Source organism: Saccopteryx bilineata, chromosome 12 (genome assembly GCF_036850765.1).
Source record: "Saccopteryx bilineata isolate mSacBil1 chromosome 12, mSacBil1_pri_phased_curated, whole genome shotgun sequence".
Lineage (NCBI taxonomy): Eukaryota > Metazoa > Chordata > Mammalia > Chiroptera > Emballonuridae > Saccopteryx > Saccopteryx bilineata.
Window position 1 is genome coordinate 19679405 of NC_089501.1, and position 20460 is coordinate 19699864.

Sequence of the window (20460 nt, forward strand, 5' to 3'; positions counted from 1 at the left end):
TCCCTCCACTCATTTAAGAAAAAAAAAAGTTGAAGTAGGATGTCCTTCTTAAGTATATTATTATCACACTTGTTCTCACAATAATATCCTGAATACTCTCTTGAACTTTTAGATTCAATTTTTTTCTCAGTCAGAGTAATCTTAATAACTTGAATAGCTGACCATACCATTGACCAGTTAAAAGAGTATCTCCCTCATTGTTGAACGTGGTATATGTCACACAGTACATACTTTATCAAATATAAAAATATTTTATTGCTCTAGTGATATGACATTTGCTTCTCAACTCATTGCTTCAATGATATCCCCCTGAATTTTACATTCTACTCATAACAAAACTCTTTGAATTCCACATGCACACTATATTCCCAGTTAATGCCTTTGCATCTCTGCCTGCTTGTCTTCCACCTGCAATTCCCACACCCACATTTCCACTCTTCATGCACCCTTTCCTTTCCATCCTGGTTCAAATGCCTTCCCCTCTGTGAAATGTTCTTTGATCTCTACTTATTTAAATACCAACTATACCATGTGCATAATTCTATGTTAGCAATTAAATAATAATACTGCAATATTTGTATATTTGACTACCCAGGAAGTGAAATCTTGTTAGGGACTATGCTGTCTAATTTTATTTGGCATCTGTCACACAGTGGACATTTATCAAATATTTTTGAATAAGTAAAATTCTAAGACATTTCAAGAAGTTATTTTTATTTTCTAGTGCAATTGTATTCATTAATGATGTGGTATAGATATAATAAACACTGTTTGGTTTAATCATCTGATATTTTTCAATGTGTTAAAAATGTCACAAATAATCAAAACCCAGTGAGAAACAGAAGAAAAATATGACATAGAACATTATTTATTCTTTCCACATTTAATAATTTTTTAGGTGTTTGTGAGTTCCTAAATTCAATACAAATATCTGTCAAAATAAGGACAAGACATCAGTATTCACACATGAACACAAAGAGCTTATTTTAATTTCTCTGGATTACTATTAATTAAGCTGAAAACCAAAATAAAATTTTGGCAAAAACAAAGCCTCGTCTACGGTCATACCATCCTGAACGTGCCCACTCTCGTCTGATCTCAAAAACACAGCCTCTTTTAAAGTTTCTCTAGGGAAAACCAAGTTTGTGCAAGATAAGTTTTCGAAACCCTGATAGGCAAGACCCTCAGGAGAATACTTAATCTGCCTGTTGCAAATAAACCGGACCTCAGCTACCTTGGACAGCTAGTTGTCCACCACACTAAAGTATTTCTGATTGACACATGTGTGAGCAAAAATAAAAGCATTAATATGATATCAGATAGGCAAGAGAGTTGAATTCACTTGAAGTAGTATATGAATGCCTTTCTTGTTACCCTGTGGAAAACTCTGATTCAAACTGTCTAAATGTTGATTTACAGACACAGTCCTGTATGCTGGCATTTCATTATCCCCCTCAGAAACAGCACTGTAATACTGTTTTGTGAAGCAGCTGGACACACGTGCTCTAGGGGAGCCGTTTAAAATGGCAGACAGCCACTAAATCTTCTTGGACAGAAACTCAAGTAAGACTGAGCTCAAATACCAGGTTTTAAAATCCCTTTCATCAAAACAATGCACTCATCAGTAACTTCCTTCATAATCACTCTAAAATTGAAATCATTTGCTACAACAACTGCATTATTTCGTGCAGCTCTTGACTTATAACACACAACTAGAAATTTTCATGTAGAAAAAGAAAAAAGTACCTCCTTTTGTCAGCAGATCTGTTTGGCAGGTTACATCTCAGCTAAGACTGTTTTAGCTCAAGATAAAATAAGCTTGTTGCACCTGCTAGAGCTTAATGTGTTTGTCATTCTTATTTACAAGAAACAAAAGTCCCTTTGGTAGGCTGATAATTAAAAACAAATGGAATCCACCAGTTGGAATGGCCCTGATGTTTGGCATCTGAGTTGGCATGGCACTGCTGTTCCTGCACTTGCCCAGACTCTGACCTTTCCCTGACCAGAACATTCAGCTCAACTCAACTCTGAAGTGTGTCTCTCAAGCCTCCCCAGATGGTCCCTCTCCAGCACTCTGCAAGCTGTGCTTTCACGGAGCTTGGCTCTGGCAGCCTGCCAGCCAGGCTCTGTGTCCTTTGCTGAAGTGTATCCAAGCTCGCAGTGCTCCTGACCTTGAACTTCTCATCCCGCACAACTTCCTAGGGGCCATGGCCAGATTGTCAGAGCTCTTTATGAATCTCTCTGCCCTGAGTTCAAAAATCAAAAGTCATGATGTCAAAAAATTTTAAGTAATTTTTTATAGGCTGCAACAGTCTTCAATCCATGATTAGCAAATAAGTTTAATTAACCAGAACTCTGGAGTTTATCCTTGACCTTAAAGCTACTGTACGGGATAAATCTTGAGTGCTTAAATAAAAAAAATCAGATGGAAAAACAGGTAACATTTATACCTTCATATTATAAAAGATTTTGGGAAACATGGTTAGCTGTAATAAATTCTGATAATTTTTCTTTTAACTAATTTCACTGCTTCTCAGCTTTCTATTGTTTTTATGGTGGATTGTATTAGCACTGACATGGTCTCTAAATTTTAAGTATGTCAAAATTTCAAACAGATTTATAAAATTCATATACATCCATTCTTGAATTCATCATTTTTTTATGAAAGAGCAAAATACACATTAATTTTAAACCCTTTTTTAAAAATGCCAGATGTACTCTTAGTGCATATGTTTCCCTGTGTGTTTTTAATTTTTTTGGTAACTACTTTGTACAGTTTCCATTCTGTGCTCAGGCAAAATGATCTGCACACTTCTAGTGATAATGATGAACTCAATGGAAAAGTATTCTTGAGTATAAAAACTTTTCAAATATCGTATTATTCATTTTGCTACAGGAAAAAGTTATCATTTTTAATTTATTATAAGTATACCACTTTAGAGTTGGTTGCAATTAAAGAGTTTAATTAGCCTGAACTTCTTTATCTCTGGACAGGAAAACATAGGCTCGTAAGAGTCCACTTCAAAATAGAATAGAAATATAGTTATCAGATTAATTAGTATTCTTCTCCCCAAACTAGGCTGCTTTATGCATCCAAGAATTGTAAACTTGTTCCATCATCCAATGTTAATTGGATGCTCTAAGTATGTTATCTATAATCAATCTTATAATGGCATATACACATCTTTTTCATTATAAAATTACATTTATTTATGTATTATTAAAGTGAAGATTAAGCAAATTACCCAAAGTTACAAAACTCATCTGATACATATGCTTTAGATCACAAAACATAATTTTAAATTCCAAAAATATGAGTTTTACTCTCACATCTGGTTTAACTCTATGGGTGATTTGCCTTCACCTGGGCTACAGAGTCATTGACCCGTAATCAAGTGAACAATCACTACAGGGAGGTGACACAAAGCTTTGTGTAGAATCTTCTGGTCTAGTTTTCCGGGTTTATCTTTTACTGCTGCCAGAGAGGAGAAAATTTTTTTTTCTGTTAAGGAGTCGATTAAATGAAGCTGAGAGAAGGCGAAAAGAAAAGTTCATACAATACAAGCTGACTAAATTAATTTGCAGGCTTTGAAAGCGTTTTTGTAAAGGGCTCCAGGATATTTAGATGCATTTTAATGTCCTGTCATTTTTGGCTTTTGAGTTTCAATCTTCAGCAAAATCCCTTGCCAACCTATGATTCTCACCCTGTGATCGTTTCCAGAAACAATTCTAAGCTAGTCAATCAGCATTATTGCTATAAATTATCCTTTTTAAAAATGGTACCACTTTGTAAAGAATATAATTTTCTAACCATTATGCTGTATATCAGGAACTAATACAGAATAATATTGAATGTAAACTAAAATTGAAAAATAATTACATATATGTAAGTATAGATAGATGATGATAGATAGATAGATAGATAGATAGATAGATGATAGATAGATAGATGATAGGCAGATATATATGTAGATAAAATGTTCCATTTACTTTGTGCATGTGATAACTGCTATGGGTTGAATTGTGTCATCTCAAACAGATATGCTCTTAGTTGGAAATAGGGTCTTTATAGAGGTAATTACCATGAAATGAACTTGCTAGGATGAGACCTAATTCAATATGACTGGTGTCATTATGAAAATGGAAAATTTGGACAGAGACAGGTATGCACAGAGGAACAGCATTTGGAGATGAAAGCAGAGATCAGAGTGATTCATCTACAAGCCAAAGGTGCCAGCAAATCACCAAAAAGCCAGGAGAAGCACGTGGAGATTGTCCCTCAGAGTCCTCTGAGAAAATTAATCCTGTTGATATATTGGCTTTGGAGACAGTAGGTAATCAACTGATGGTTTGCAAATTAATTGAATTAACCTCTGTCACTGACAATAAATTTATGTTATTTTAAGCCACTCAGTTTTTGATACTTTGTTTTACAACAGCCCTAAGAAACAAAGTCCAAATCTCCTAGAAAACACCTAAATCTCAAACTACCCTTTCTCTAAGGCATTACAAGAAAACTGTATCAAACCTACTCTGCAGCCAAGGCAGCCAGTTACCTTCCAAACGCCATCTCACCTCTCAGACATCTCTTTGTAGAGCACGTTGGAATAACTCTGTATTTGTTTTTCTGGATTTGTCATTGGGCTGAGTCTTATTCTTATTTGAACTTTTAGGGCTCAGTACAGTATTTGGCATAAGTGCTGTGAATAAATTAATGTGCATTATTGCCTGATGGTCATGGCCAGTGTTTCCAGGTACAATATGTGCCTTCCAGGATATATATGTTTTCCTTGGCTGGCTCACAATGATGTACACCATGTGACATCCACCAGTACACACTTCTGCTATGCAAACTTTCTCAACATTTTTTTTTATAATAAATTTTTATTAATGGTAATGGGATGACATTAATAAATCAGGGTACATATATTCAAAGAAAACATGTCTAGGTTATTTTGTCATTAAATTATGTTGCAAACCCCTCGCCCAAAGTCAGATTGTCCTCCGTCACCCTCTATCTAGTTCTCTGTGCCCCTCCCCCTCCCCCTAACTCTCTCCCTCCCTCCCTCCCATGTCCTCCCTCCCCCCCACCCTTGGTAACCACCACACTCTTGTCCATGTCTCTTAGTCTCATTTTTATGTTCCACCAATATATGGAATCATGTAGTTCTTGTTTTTTTCTGATTTACTTATTTCACTCCTTATAATGTCTCAACATTTTTGAAGTCAGTTCTGCACCTGAACACTTAACAATCCAGGTGAATGGAGCAAAAATACACTGTTCTGAACTCCTAAATGGCCCTCCTATGGTCTAGGACAGTGGTCCCCAACCCCCGGGCTGCAGATCGGTACCGGTCCATGGGCCATTTGGTACCGGTCCATAGAGAAAGAATAAATAACTTATATTATTTCCATTTTATTTATATTTAAGTCTGAACGATGTTTTATTTTTTAAAAATGACCAGATTCCCTCTGTTACATCCGTCTAAGACTCACTCTTGACGCTTGTCTTGGTCATGTGATACATTTATCCATTCCACCCTAAAGGCCAGTCCGTGAAAATATTTTCTGACATTAAACCGGTCTGTAGCCCAAAAAAGGTTGGGGACTACTGGTCTAGGAGACATCATGAACAATGTTTCCTCATTTAATTGTCTGTTTACCATCAGGTTCTTCTGTTTTTTGATTTGTTATGTTCTATGAATAAATTTAAATGCTTCCCAATTAAATAGAAGCGTAAATGTTATCTGAAAACAATAAGAAAATTTGCAATTAAAAAAAAACCCAAAGCGGCCTGACCTGTGGTGGCGCAGTGGATAAAGCGTCGACCTGGAAATGCTGAGGTCGCCGGTTCGAAAACCTGGGCTTGCCTGGTCAAGGCACATATGGGAGTTGATGCTTCCAGCTCCTTTCCCCTTCTCTCTCTCTCTGTCTCTCCTCTCTCTCTGTCTGTCTCTCCCTCTCCTCTCTAAAAATAATAATAATAATAATAAAAATAAAATAACCTTTAAAAAAAAACCCAAAGCAATATATAATTAAAAGAACTAGATAGGGGAAAAAATTGAAGGAAAATGTTACTATTTATCTCTGGATAATTAGGTTGCATTTTTTCTTCTTTTTTTATTTTCAAAATTGACCAGACTAATCTGTATTATTTTAATCTATACCATTATATTATAAATTTTATTGTGGGTGTTTTCTAATTATATCTTACAGATTGTTTTTGTTTTAATACGGAGCTCACTATCAAATACTTCCATCGCTGCTCATCAGACAAATTTGACATTAGAGTGGTCCAATTAAACCTGAATTATTACATATACTTGAAAATAAAATAAAATATCAAAGAAAAAATGTTCATAACAATCTAATATACATTAACAAAATAGAGAAAACAAATAGTTTATTAATTAATTATTTCAACATATACTGAGTGTGTTTTGTTTGTTGGATACTTTGCTAGTGTTAGAATATTTTGATTTGATAGTCACACACATTCAGAACTGGTGGGAACCTGAGAGATCATTGATTCTGAATCTCTCTGTTCATAGATAAGGAAACACAGAATAACAGGAGTAAATACCAGGGTTGACCTAGAAGATATATGAAAACAAACATAGTTCCTGCCCTCAGTATGTTAGATCAATATACCTATAATTAAAATTTGTATCAAAATGCTTTAAAGGGTTAAGGCAGGGGTATAACAGTACCATGGTGAAAGTGTCTCTGCCCCAGATTAAAGGACAGCAAGGGAAGCCTATTAAAGGGAACTGACATTCTATCTGAGAACCAAAGAAGTGAGCAGAGGTGTGCCAAGGGACTACACAAGAAGGGCCTGATGGCCAGAGAAAAGAGTGCCCACTTAGAGACTGCCCAACAATTCAGCCTGTGTAAGACAGAGAGGGTGGTCTGGAGTACCATGGGAGAGCAGGAAAAAAGTTAAAGGTAAAGGGGAGTTGATGAGTAGGTTGCAGAGGAGGGAGGATATGTAGTAAGTGCATAAAACCAAAAATTTGTAGGCTATCAATGATCACATGAGAAGGCAGAATATGTGCCTTTATCTCTAAGGCACTGTGATGGCAAAAGATACGTTTAAACCAGTGAGTAGTACAAATTGCATGGGGTGGTTAATGCAGGGAAATCAGTGAAGAAGAGACTGTCATAATCTAATTGAGAGATGATTGTGGAAGAGATAGCAATGGATCAGAGTTGAGAGGGTGTATGACAAGGACCAAACAGGATTGGACTTTGGTATTCAAGTCTATGGAAGGGATGGCAACTCAAATTGTCTTCAGAAATAAGACAGATAAATGCATGTCTACTCTAGTAGCAACATAATAGATTGGCAAAACTGGTAAAGAGTGGGTGCAGGCTCTATCTAAAGATATCCAGCTACACATTATTTTTAAATACTAACTGGTCAAAGGAAATCTCTGTGGGGTATACTTGAACTCTATACCGTGAGTTTAAGTGACAGTAATTCTAACCTTGGCTACTCATTTGAATCATTAAAAAAGCTTGACTCAAATTCTGCCTTCAACTCCTAAACACTAATGGCCCTAGAGTACAGTCTGTACTTGGATATGTTTCTAAAAAAACCTATCTAGATGGTTCTAAAGTCCAGTCAAGTGAGTACCATCACTGGGAACAATGACTCCTAGTTTTTGAGCTGAAAGAGCTTGGGTATATGTAATTTCAATTATTAGGGGGAAAATACAAATATTTTGTGCAATACAAGTTAATATGGGCTTCAAACACATTGAGTGAAAGAAATCTGTTAGTTATCTATGTTAAGTTACATGAGAGCTATATAGAAGTGTCCAAATACTTTTCAAATTTCACTTCTTCAGTCTTTTCAAATACCAAAATTAATTAACCACCAGGGTATCTATATTGATCAATATCTTAAATAAAATGTGAATATACTATCATGTGCCTTGACTGGGTTACACACAGCAAGCCCACTATGGGGCAATGCTCTGCAAATCTAGGGCCATTGTTCCATTGCTCAGCAACTGAGACCTTTTTGTTTTTTAGTGCCTGAGGTGGAGGCCCCACAGAGTCATTCTCAGTGCTGGGGGTCAACTTGCTCCAGTCAATTGAGCCATGCCTGCAGGAGGGGGAGAGAGAAAGAGACAAAGAGAGAGAAAAAGAGGGGGGGGAGGGGTTAAGAAGCAAATGTTTGCTTCTCTTGTGTTCCCTGACCAGATCAGGAATCAAACCCAGGACATCTACATTCTGGGCTGACACTCTACTACTGAGCCAACTGGCCAAGGCCAAGGAATTTATGATATCTTAAGACTTAAGAAATCATGACACTTGAAACAGAGGCATGGCCAAAAGGAATAGATGGACAGATGTCAGAGGGAAAGGGGATGAGGGAATGCGATCAAAGAAGGTGAAGGGATTAACCAAATTATATATACACTACATGGAGATACAGATAACAGGGTAGCAAGTCAAAAAGGGAAATGGAGGGGATGGAAGAAGAGGGAGGGGTGGCAAAGGGAGTGAAATGGTAATGAAAAGAGACTTTGCATGGGGCATGAGAAGTCACAATGCAGGCTGTTGAGGGTTTTATATTGCGTGTGACACTTGAGACCATGTTAACAAAATAAATTAAAAATTAAAAAAAAAGATCATGACACTATCAACAATACAAAACTTCATCCTATTTCCAATGTAACAATTCCTCTTCTCTTTTAAGATACTTATACATATGACTGGTTATAGCTCCTGAGGATTCCCAGTCTGTTGACTACTGGAGGAGATTGACCAACATTGCTTATCACTTAACATGTCTTCCAAAAGGAAAGTAGGGAGAGAGAGACAGATTGTGATGGGCAAAGGAATGCATGGGATGACCTGAGAAGCTGACTCATCCAGTGCAGAGGCAGCCATAGCTGGGGAAGGGGTTGATCCCTCCACACAGCACATGTCTAAAGTGGTTCCCAGTGACCCACCTCCAGAGAGCTCTCCAGTCCAAGCAGCACAACAAGACACAGCTGAAAACAGGAAGTGGGGGGAGGGGCAGTAACTAAGGTCTCCACAGAGATCTGAGATATGCCTCCCCCTACTGAAGCAAAGAAAGCACCCCACCCTCAGAGAGAAGCTTGCAGATCACGCCTTCAGAGTCTCAGGTTACAACCACTGCATTCCTGCATATAGTTTCAAATAAACCCCTGCTGAGATCAATAAACAAGTTTACTACCAAGTTAAGAAAACTGAGAAGGAAACAAATAAATCAAGACTTCAAAGCAGCTCTACTAGATAAGGAGATCACAAAAAAATGGAAGAAGCCTATAAGTCATACAGAGAATAATGGGTAGACAGAGAAGCATAAGTCATATGATTCAACAAGATAAGCCCTCAGAAAAAGTCCTGGGAAAATTGGAAATAATCAAATTACTGGATGCAGAGTATAAAATAATGATTATTAATATGCTTAAGGATCTCAAAGCTACAATGGATGGACTTAATGAACACCTCAATAAAGAAATTGTAAGCATCAAAAAGGACATAAAAATCATACAGAAGAACCAGACAGAAATGAAAAACACAATATCAGAAATAAAGACTACACTAGAAAAAATTAAAAGCAGGCTGGATGAAGCAGAGGATCGAATCAGCAACTTAGAGGACAAGATAAGTGAAAACACAGAAGCAGAAAAGCAAAAAGAAAAGAGGATCAAAAAGTCTGAGGAAACTCTAAGAGAGTTCTGTGACAACATAAAGAGAAAAAATATCCGCATAATAGGGGTTCCTGAAGGAGAAGAGAAAGAACAAGGACTAGAGAAACTCTTTGAAGAAATTATAGATAAAAATTTCCCTAAATAGATGTAGGAAAGAGTCACACAAGTTCAAGAAGCAGAGAGAACCCCATTACAAAAGAACCCAAAGAGACCCACACCAAGACCTATTATAATCAAAATACAAAAGCTAAGAGATAAAGAAAGAATATTAAAAGCTGTAAGAGAAAAACAGTTAATCACCTACAAAGGAACACCCATAAGGAAGGCATCCTACTTTTCAAAAGAAACACTTGAGCCCAGAAGGGGTTGGCAAGAAATATTTAAAGTAATGCAGAACAAGAGCCTACAACCAAAACTTCTTTATCCAGCAAGGCTATCATTTAAAATGAAAGGAGAAATAAAAAGCTTTCCATACAAAAAAAAAACCTCAAGAAATTCATCACAACTAAATCAATGCTGTAAGAAATGTTAAAGGGCCTGCTATAGACAGAACAAAGGGGGGGAATATATATATATATTAAAAGAGGAATATAGATTTAAAGAAAAAAAAAGGCAATAAAGAACTACATATCAATAATAACCTTAAATGTAAAAGGATTAAATGCTCCAATCAAAAGACATAGGGTAGCTACGCGATAAGAAAACAGGACCTGTACATATGCTGTCTACAGGAGACACATCTCAAAACAAAAGATACACATAGATTGAAAGTAAAAAGATGGGAAAAAATATTTTATGCAAATGGTAATGAAAAAAAAAGCTGGGGTAGCAATACTCATGTCTTACAAACTAGACTTTAAAACAAAGACTATATAGTAAGGGATAAAGAAGGTCACTACATATGATAAAGGGAGCAATCCAACAGGAAGAAATAACTACAGTGTATCTGTAGAGTCATGGTGCACATTTGACCAGTCACAGGAAAGCAACAAAAGACCACAGAAATGTGAAATCTGCACCAAATACAAGGAAAACTCTCCCAGTTTCATACCTATTCAGTGCAGTTCAATGTGGGCTCACGCACAGATTGTTTAGGGCTCCTTAGGTAGCTATCCTGTATAGCCTCTACAGACTCGTCACTGACTGATGGCCTACCAAAACGGGGTTTCTCCACCTAATTGCCAGTTTGCTTTAGCTGCTTATCCCACCAAGTAATGTTATTCCTATGTGGTGGCGCTTCATTAGAAATGTGTCGATATTCACGTTCACTTTATGGTCACAAATTCTAATTGAGCGAGCCACAGAACACACTGAACTTTCCTCTGTACCATCCACATCTCGATTGGCATGGCTGTGGGCTGCTCTGCTGTATACATGATGTTACATCATCATCTGCACGTGCGCACATGCTGGCACATCTTCCAGAAACTGGGAGGGTTTTCCTTTTATTTGGTACAGATTTCACATTTCTATCATCTTTTGTTGCTTTCCTGTGACGGTCAAAAGTGCACCATGACTTTACGGACACAGTGTATTATAAATATCTATGTACCTAATATAGGGGCACCTAAATATATAAAGCAGATTTTGATGGACATAAAGGGAGAAATCAATAGCAATACTATAATAGTAGAGGATTTAAATACCCCACTAACATCAATGGATAGATCCTCAAGAAAGAAAATTAACGAAGAAACAGCAGAATTAAGGGACACATTAGATCAACTGGATTTAATAGATATCATCAGAACTGTTCACCCTAAAGCAGCAGAATGTACATTCTTTTCAAGTGCACATGGTACATTCTCTAGAATAGACCATATATTAGGACATAAAATGAGTCTCAACAAATTTAAAAAGATTGAAACCATATCAAGCATCTTCTCTGACCACAATGGAATGAAACTAGAAATCAACTACAATAGGAAAACTGAAAAATATTCAAATACTTGGAAACTAAACAGCATGTTATTAAACAATGAATGGGTCAACAATGAGATCAAGAAAGAAATAAAAAATTTCCTTGAAACAAATGAAAATGAGCATACAACAACTCAAAATTTATGGGACACAGCAAAAGCAGTCCTGAGAGGGAAGTTCATAGCATTATAGGCATACCTTAAGAAGCTAGAAAAAGCTCAAATAAACAACTTAATCCTGCAACTAAAAGAACTAGAAAAAGAACAGCAAGTAATGCTTCAAGGAAGTAGAAGGAAGGAATAATAAAGATCAGAGCGGTAATAAATGATATAGAGACTAAAAAAGCAATACAGAGGATCAATGAAACAAAGAGCTGGTCTTTGAAAAAGTAAACAAGATCGATGAACCCTTAGCCGGACTCACCAAGAAAAGAGAGAAAGAACTCAAATAAATAAAATTAGAAATGAGGGTGGAGAAGTAACAATGGACACAACAGAAATACAAAGGATTATAAGAAAATATTATGAAGAACTGTATGCCAAAAAATTAGACAACCTAGGTAAAATGGAGAAATTCCTTGAAAAATGTAATCTTTCAAAAATCAACCTGGAAGAATCAGGAAACCTAAATAGACCAATTTTAACAAATGAGATTGAAACAGTTATCGAAAAACTCCCAACAGCCTGACCAGGCAGTGGTGCAGTGGATTGAGCATTGGACTGGGATGCAGAGGATCCAGGTTTGAGACCCCGAGGTTGCCAGGTTGAGTGCAGGCTCATCTGGTTTGAACAAAGCTCACCAGCTTGGAACCAAGGTCACTGGCTTGAGCAAGGGTTACTTGGTCTGCTGAAGGCCCACGGTCAAGGCACATATGAGAAAGCAATCAATGAACAACTAAGGTGTCACAATAAAAAACTTATGATTGATGCTTCTCATCTCTCTTCATTTCTGTCTGTCTCTACCTATCCCTCTCTCTGACTCTCTCTATGTCTCTGTAAAAACAAAACAAAACAAAAACCTCCCAACAAACAAAAGCCCTAGGCCAGATGGCTTCACAGGCAAATTTTACCAAACATATGAAGAAGAACTAACTCCTATCCTTCTCAAGCTACTTCAAAAAATTCAAAAAGAGGAAAAACTTTCGAGCTCCTTTTTATGAAGTGAGCATAATTCTGATTCCAAAGCCAGGCAAAGACAATAGAAAGAAAGAAAACTATAGGCCAATATCCCTGATGAATTTAGATGCTAAATTTCTCAACAAAATATTAGCAAACTGGATCCAGCAATACATGAAAAAAATCATACATCATGATCAAGTGGGATTTATTTTGGGGAGGCAAGGCTCCCCAAATATTCACAATATTCACAAATCAATCAACATGATTCATCACATAAACAAAAGAAAGGACAAAAACCACATGACAATATCAATAGATGCAGAAAAAGCATTTAATAAAATTCAGCACACATTTATGATCAAAACTCTCAGCAAAGTGGCAATACAGGAAACATACCTCAACATGATGAAGGCCATCTATGACAAACCCACAGCCAACATCATAATGAATGGACAAATATTAAAAGCAATTCCCCTAAAATCAGGAACAAGGCAGGGGTGCCCCCTTTCACCACTCTTATTCAATATAGTACTGGAAGTCCTAGCCACAGCAATCAGACAAGAAAAAGAAATAAAAGTCATCCAAATTGGAAAAGAAGAAGTAAAACTATCATTATTTGCAGATGATATGATATCGTACAGAGAAAATTCTAACGTCACAGTCAAAAAACTACTGGACCTGATAAAGGAATTCAGCAAGGTGTCAGGATATAAAATAATTATTCAGAAACCAGAGGCATTTTTATACACCAACAATGATCTGTCTGAAAGAGAAATTAAGGAAATAATCCCCTTCACTGTTGCAACAAAAAATAAATAAAATACCTAGGAGTAAATTTAACCAAGGAGGTTAAAGACGAATACTCAGAAAATTATAAAACATTGATATAAGAAATCAAGAAAGATACAAACACGTGGAAGCATATACGGTGTTCATGGCTAGGAAAAATAAACATCATTAAAATTTCTATATTACCCAAAGCAATTATATAAATTTAATGCAATTCCTATTAAAATACCAAAGACATACTTCAAAGATATAGAACAAATATTCCAAAAATTCATATGGAACCTAAAAAGAACACAAATAGCCTCAGAAATCTTGAGAAAAAAAAAGAATAAAGTGGGTGGAATCATACTTCCAGATAACAAGTTATATTACAAGGTCATTGTACTCAAAACAGTTTGGTACTGGCATAAGAACAGGCGTACAGATTAATGAAACAGAACAGAGAACCTAGAAATGAACCCACACCTTTATGAACAATTGATATTTGACAAAGGAGGTAAGAGCTTACAATGGAGTATAAGGACAGTCTCTTCAACAAATGGTGTTGGAAAAATTGGACAGCTACATGCAAAAATATGAAACTGGACCACCAACTTACACCATTCACAAAAATAAACTCAATGGATAAAAGACTTACATGTAAGTCATAAAACCATAAGCATCCTAGAGGAAAACATAGGCAATACGTTCTCTGACATCACTCGCAGCAATATTTTTGCTGATGTATCTCCACGTGCAAGGGAAATAAAGGACAAGATAAACAGATGGGACTATAGGAAACTAAATACTTTTGCACAGCTAAAGACAATATGAACAAAATAAAAAGACAAACCACACAATGGGAGAACATATTCGACAATACATCTGATAAGGGGTTAATAAACAAAATTTATAAAGAACTTGTAGAACTCAACACCAGGAAGATAAACAGTCCAATCAAAAAATGGCAAAATAAATGAATAGACACTTCTCCAAAGAAGGCATACAGATGGCCAATAGGCATTTTAACAAATGCTCAACAGGCCCTGGCCGGTTGGCTCAGCGGTAGAGCGTCGGCCTGGCGTGCAGGGGACCAGGGTTCAATTCCCGGCCAGGGCACATAGGAGAAGCGCCCATTTGCTTCTCCACACCCTCCCCCTCTTCCTCTCTGTCTCTCTCTTCCCCTCCCGCAGCCAAGGCTCCATTGGAGCAAAGATGGCCCGGGCGCTGGGGATGGCTCCTTGGCCTCTGCCCCAGGCGCTAGAGTGGCTCTGGTCGCAGCAGAGCGACGCCCCGGAGGGGCAGAGCATCGCCCCCTGGTGGGCAGAGCTTCTCCCCTGGTGGGCATGCTGGGTGGATCCCGGTCGGGCGCATGCGGGAGTCTGTCTGACTGTCTCTCCCCATTTCCAGCTTCAGAAAAAAAAAAATGCTCAACATCACTAATCATTAGAGAAATGCAAATTAAAACCACAATGAGATATCACCTCACACCAATCAGAATGGCGCTCATCAACAAAACAACACAGAATAAGTGCTGGCGAGGATGTGGAGAAAAGGGAACCTTCCTGCACTGCTGGTGGGAATGCAGACTGGTGCAGCCACTGTGGAAAACAGTATGGAGATTCCTCAAAAAATTAAAAATCGAACTGCTTTTTGACCCAGCCATCCCACTTTTGGGAATATATCCTAAGAACACCACATCAATGAGTCAAAAGGAGAAAGGCACCCCCATATATATGGCAGCATTGTTTATAGTAGCCAAGATCTGGAAACAGCCCAAGTGTCTGTCAGTGGACAAGTAGATTAAAAAGCAGTGGTAAATATACACAATGGAATACTATGGGGCCATGAAAAAGAAGGAAATCTTACCTTTTGCTACAACATGGATGGACACGAAAACTGTTATGTTAAGTGAAATAAGGCAGGCAGAAAAAGAAAAATATCATATGACCTCACTCATATGGGGAATCCAACAAACAATAAGAACTGAGGAGCAGAATAGAGACAGAGGCGGGATCAAAGGATCCAGAGGAAAGCGGACAGAGGGAAAGGGGATGATAGGCAGATAGGATGGAATGAGAGCAGAAAAGCAAATCCTGGAGGGAAGGGGGTAGGGCAATACAGGCAGGGGTACAGGGAGGTGTACTGGGGAACACAGGGGAGGGGAGGATGTATTCAGGGGACACTAGAATCTATGTAAACACAAAATAATAAAATAAATAAATATCAATTCATTAGTTAAGATATTCATATGGAATTATTTTGGAAATGTATGTTTGCTGGGATTCATTTTCTTTTGTGTTCTATATTCCAGTAAGTCATTTAGGTTTAGACTTCTATGGCCTTTCCAATTACTTAAAGACTCTTAAAACCTTTTCTTAAAACCTTTTAGAATACCATATAAAGCCCTTGAAGAAAGAAAAAAAAATAGAGACAATAGGATGTGATCTAGCTTCCATCATCACCAATTTTTTTTTTTTCCTCCAAAATGCACCAGCTTCAGCATAATGGCTCTTCTAAGATTCAGATATTTTCTGGTCTATAACCATAGCAGGCTACTATTTACTTGGCTATATTATATGTTTTTGTTTAAGAGTTCAAAATGCTTTGATAATATAAAATTTTAATTATCTGTCACATCTAACTATAACTGATATGGAATATGGTATATAAAAACATATATTTATCTACATATGTAAGCAGTTGTAAAACCACATTTATTTTCCCCCTGAACAGCTTTGGAATAAAAAGCAAGCATTATTCTACCTAGATGAGGAAACTAAGCAGTAAAATGAAATATTTTGTTCACATTCACATGGAAAAAATGCGGAAAAAAGAAACTATCTCTGAAGCCTGTTTCATTGCTGAACAGCTGAAATTTTATAATATATCAATATATTCAGGTACTAATCTCTAGCCAAGCCTCTGAGAAAGTTATTTTAAATCTCAGCCAAATTCACTGTTTTAATTATTCAAGACTCACTAGTTTAATAAACCCACTCTACAGCCCATTGCTCAAAGTCTTTAACAGCAGGATTCTAATGGATCCTGGTCCAAGATGGAAATGGTGCCATCTGCATCCCCACATCCACTCCAGCAGCACTGCTATTAAATTAATAGTGCAGTCTGCAGGATAAAACAGCGGAGACCCCATTCATGTGGAACCAGTTGAGATTCTGTTTAACCTCCAGCAGATAGAAAACACACAGCCAGCTCAGTCATGGCTAGTCAATCTGTACCTAAGAGCTGTGTCCAATTTCCCTGACCAAAGGAATTAAGAACCAAAAAAGGAAAGAGAAAAGTAAGAAGACATTAGTCCCCTAGCTACAAATATAAATAGGTTTTAATTGAGTAAGCTTCAGTGTCCCTGATTGTATAAGAATTGGCTCACCAATCTGAAATGAATTCAAACATTAGGATTAAAGACATAATGTCTGCAGAATGATTCTAGGTCTTCACAAAAGGAAGTACATGATATATATTTTTAAGTGACATTTAAAACATAGATTCATATATTGGTATAATTTTAGGTTAAGTATTTATTATTTGAAACTTTACTAGTTTCAACTTCTTTAAATATATGCTACTTAAAGAAAAAATTATTGCTGGTAATTTTACATTAACCAGGTTTGACACAATAAATATTAGTTAACATTCAATTCTTATCCCAGAAAAATTGTATTACTTTCTGTCTGTATCACAAAATAATAGTAATTATGTTTTATTTTTTCTCTGGCAAAAATTAAAATGGACAATTTCACCCCTTCCCAAAATGGTCAGTTTCATCCAAAATCATATGAAACTGACCATTATGGAAATCTGAGCATTTATAGAAATGTTTTTGAATGATTTTTGCTTTATAAATGTTTCTTTAAAGTTTTATGACTACATGGACCACCTCTCCCTCTCCCTCTACCTCCAAAAAAATGATGCCTGTAAGATGAGCAAGACAATACTAGTCATGCAACACTGCAGTTACTGGATTCAGTTCACTTGAAAGGAATATTAATTATCATGGTGTCACCTTCCACCTACCTCTTAGGGCTATGTAAGAAAGTTGTAGGGCCTTGGCAGTCTGCAGTGAGGTAATATAATGATTGCATTTCTACACCAAAGGTTTTAAAGGTATTACATGGCATAAAAAATTCAAAGTTAAGATAAATTGAACTCTGACTTATTATAGTATCTTATTAGTAAGTCAAAAAATATGTTTATGGTACTATCATAGTAAAAACCAGTTGTAAATAACTTAGATTGGCATACATTTTGAAGTTTTTTTATTACTATAATTAAATATTATTTGTACTTATACCTGGAATTAAATGAGAAGTAAAGGTACTTACTTAAACACTATCACAAATTAAAACAAAAGAAGACTAAATATAAAACTTTTCTTTCTCATATAAATGTGTATATATAAATATATATCCTAAATAAAAATAAGAATAAACACAAAATTAAACATTTACCTTTAGTTTGTATTTTCCTTTCAGGTTTCTCCTCCTTTTCAGTTTTTTCTTTGCGTATTTCTAGGGTAAAAGTTATTTGAAAAAGGTTAAAAGTTTACATTAGTAGAGATATGTAGTCATCATTTTCAGTGTGAAACTTGATCGTAAATTATAATGATGTTTTATATCACTGACTCTCAGTAAAAATTAAGATTCCTTAGTAAGAATGTTATTCAGATTTAGACTTAGTTTTTACATATTAAATTAAGAATTTGTGAAATGAACTTTAACAACTATTTGATAAGAAATATATCTCAGAAGTAGTGACTCTAAGCTATATTTATAATCAGAATTTGGTATTGCGTTCAACCAATAATTACTGCAAGCAGATATAATTCATTTCATAAAATGAGTTAGTTTTTACATTTTTTCTAAATTATGTTTTTTAAAAATATATGTAATTTGCTGCTAGCCTCAGTACACATACATTACAAAGCTTAGAAAATAAAGTTAATTCTGAATTTGCAGTTAATTTGGATAAAAATAAATTTGAGATTAGAGTTTACAAATATAATAACTATCTCTGTAAAGTTATTCATCCTTAAATACCATGGTTTTTCATAGAAGCTAAGGAAGTTTACTTATTTATTTATTACAACTTTATTCTAGATTGTCTGACATGGAATTAATTACTGTACACATTTTAAATTCTTTATATATAAATTTTACTTTGGATTGCTATAATTTTTCTACAAGTTTAAAACCAAGACTAATCATAAAGAAATCTTAAATATCTGCAGAAAAGATACTTTTATTCACCTTGTAGGAGGTAATCACCAGTGTAAGATTTCCTTTTTTTTTTTCCTCATAAATTCATCATTATGCTATATATATAGGGTCATTATTCTACCATTATTTCATACCTGACTTTGAATATTGCAACAGAGATACAAAAGAGTTAAGATACTCAATCACATTTCTAAAAAATATATAATTCACCAAGATGTGAGGAAAGATATCTGCAGGACCTAAGAAACTTCCATCTTCCTGGATCTCTCATTATTTTTAAAACTCTTTTTTTTTTTGTATTTTTCTGAAGCTGGAAAGGGGGAGGCAGTCAGACAGACTCCTGCATGCGTCCGACTGGGATCCACCCAGCACGCCCACCAGGGGGCAATGCTCTTCCCATCCGGGGCGTCACTCTGTCGCGACCAGAGCCACTCTAGCACCTGGGGCAGAGGCCAAGGAGCCATCCCCAGCGCCCGGGCCATCTTTGCTCCAATGGAGCCTTGGCTGCGGGAGGGGAAGAGAGAGACAGAGAGGAAGGAGAGGGGGAGGGGTGGAGAAGCAGATGGGCGCCTCTCCTGTGTGCCCTGGCCGGGAATCGAACCTGGGACTCCTGCACGCCAGGCCGACGCTCTACCACTGAGCCAACTGGCCAGGGCCTAAAACTCTTTTTTACATGTCTCCAAATCCTCTTCACAACAGGGTTTCTCATCTTAGTATCACTATTCATAGGTTGGGTGAATCATTATTTGGGGTGCAGTGATTTTATTCTGGTACTCCATGGTATTTAGCAGTATCCCTAGTCTCTACCTATTAGATGCCCATAATCTCATCCGCAGTCATGACTTAGAAAAATGTCTTTATACATTGCCAAGTGCCCCTGTAGGGCAAAATGATCTTCAAACACGTGTTCAAGTGGCTCAGGATTGTATTTCTTTTGCTTGCTCTATGATGTTGGGTTCTATAGTATTTCTGTGATTATGTAACAGAAATATTGTTCCATTGCAATCTAGCATATAGAGCTACATGGAACTTTTGATGTAATACATTTTAAGAACTGTATTATTCTGTTTGCAAAGACATAATAAAGTTAAATCTTATAGACTTTAGGCAAAAAATAAAAGCCATCAGTAAACCTAATTACACATACACACATACACACACAGAACTTGTATTTTTAGAATTGTCCTAAAGATCCAAGATAATTAGTTTGTCACTATTTAGACTTACACTGTCCAATGCAATAACTACTAGACACATGTGTATACTAAGGATATGATATGTGGTTAGTCCAAATTGAGTAATTTAAAATGCTCTTTTTCTTTTAAAGGTAGGTGTGTATGCATGTGTGTGTGCGTATTTGTATGTTTGTATTCCACAGACATGTTGGCTACTCAGAAGAATAAAAGAGAGATTCTAGAACTCACAAATGGGTATCAGACCTGAGTTAGAATCTTTTGAAATATTAGGTGCTTGGAGGGTCAGGTGCCGCTGTGGCCATACAGATTCACATTGAATTTGGGCAGATGGTAAAGAAATTGTGGAGCTGGAAGATGGGGAGCTATTCCACTCTATTGGTGGCTCACAAAGACAGGCAAGCCAAAAGAAGAAAGAAAAAGAAAAACTACAAAGAGAAAGGAAAACCTGCTTTATGCAGAGGAGGGCAGGGGATCAGGAAACTAACTACACCTCTCAGTGGCAGGTTGTGATCTCATCCCATCACCCCAG

At 36.5% G+C, this 20460-nt stretch overlaps 1 protein-coding gene across 18 annotated transcripts in view; it reads right to left on the reverse strand.

The window, feature by feature from the left end:
• Window positions 1–20460, reverse strand: part of TRDN (triadin) — a 411085-nt gene that overhangs the window by 294180 nt on the left and 96445 nt on the right. For all 18 annotated transcript variants that reach the window (XR_010727714.1, XR_010727713.1, XR_010727716.1 and 15 more), the window contains exon 5: window positions 17968–18027. Coding sequence is in view for 14 of the 18 variants with exons in the window: in XM_066248538.1 (XP_066104635.1) it covers window positions 17968–18027 (60 nt within the window). In the remaining 4 variants the exon portion in view is untranslated. The remainder of the gene's footprint in view (window positions 1–17967; window positions 18028–20460) is intronic.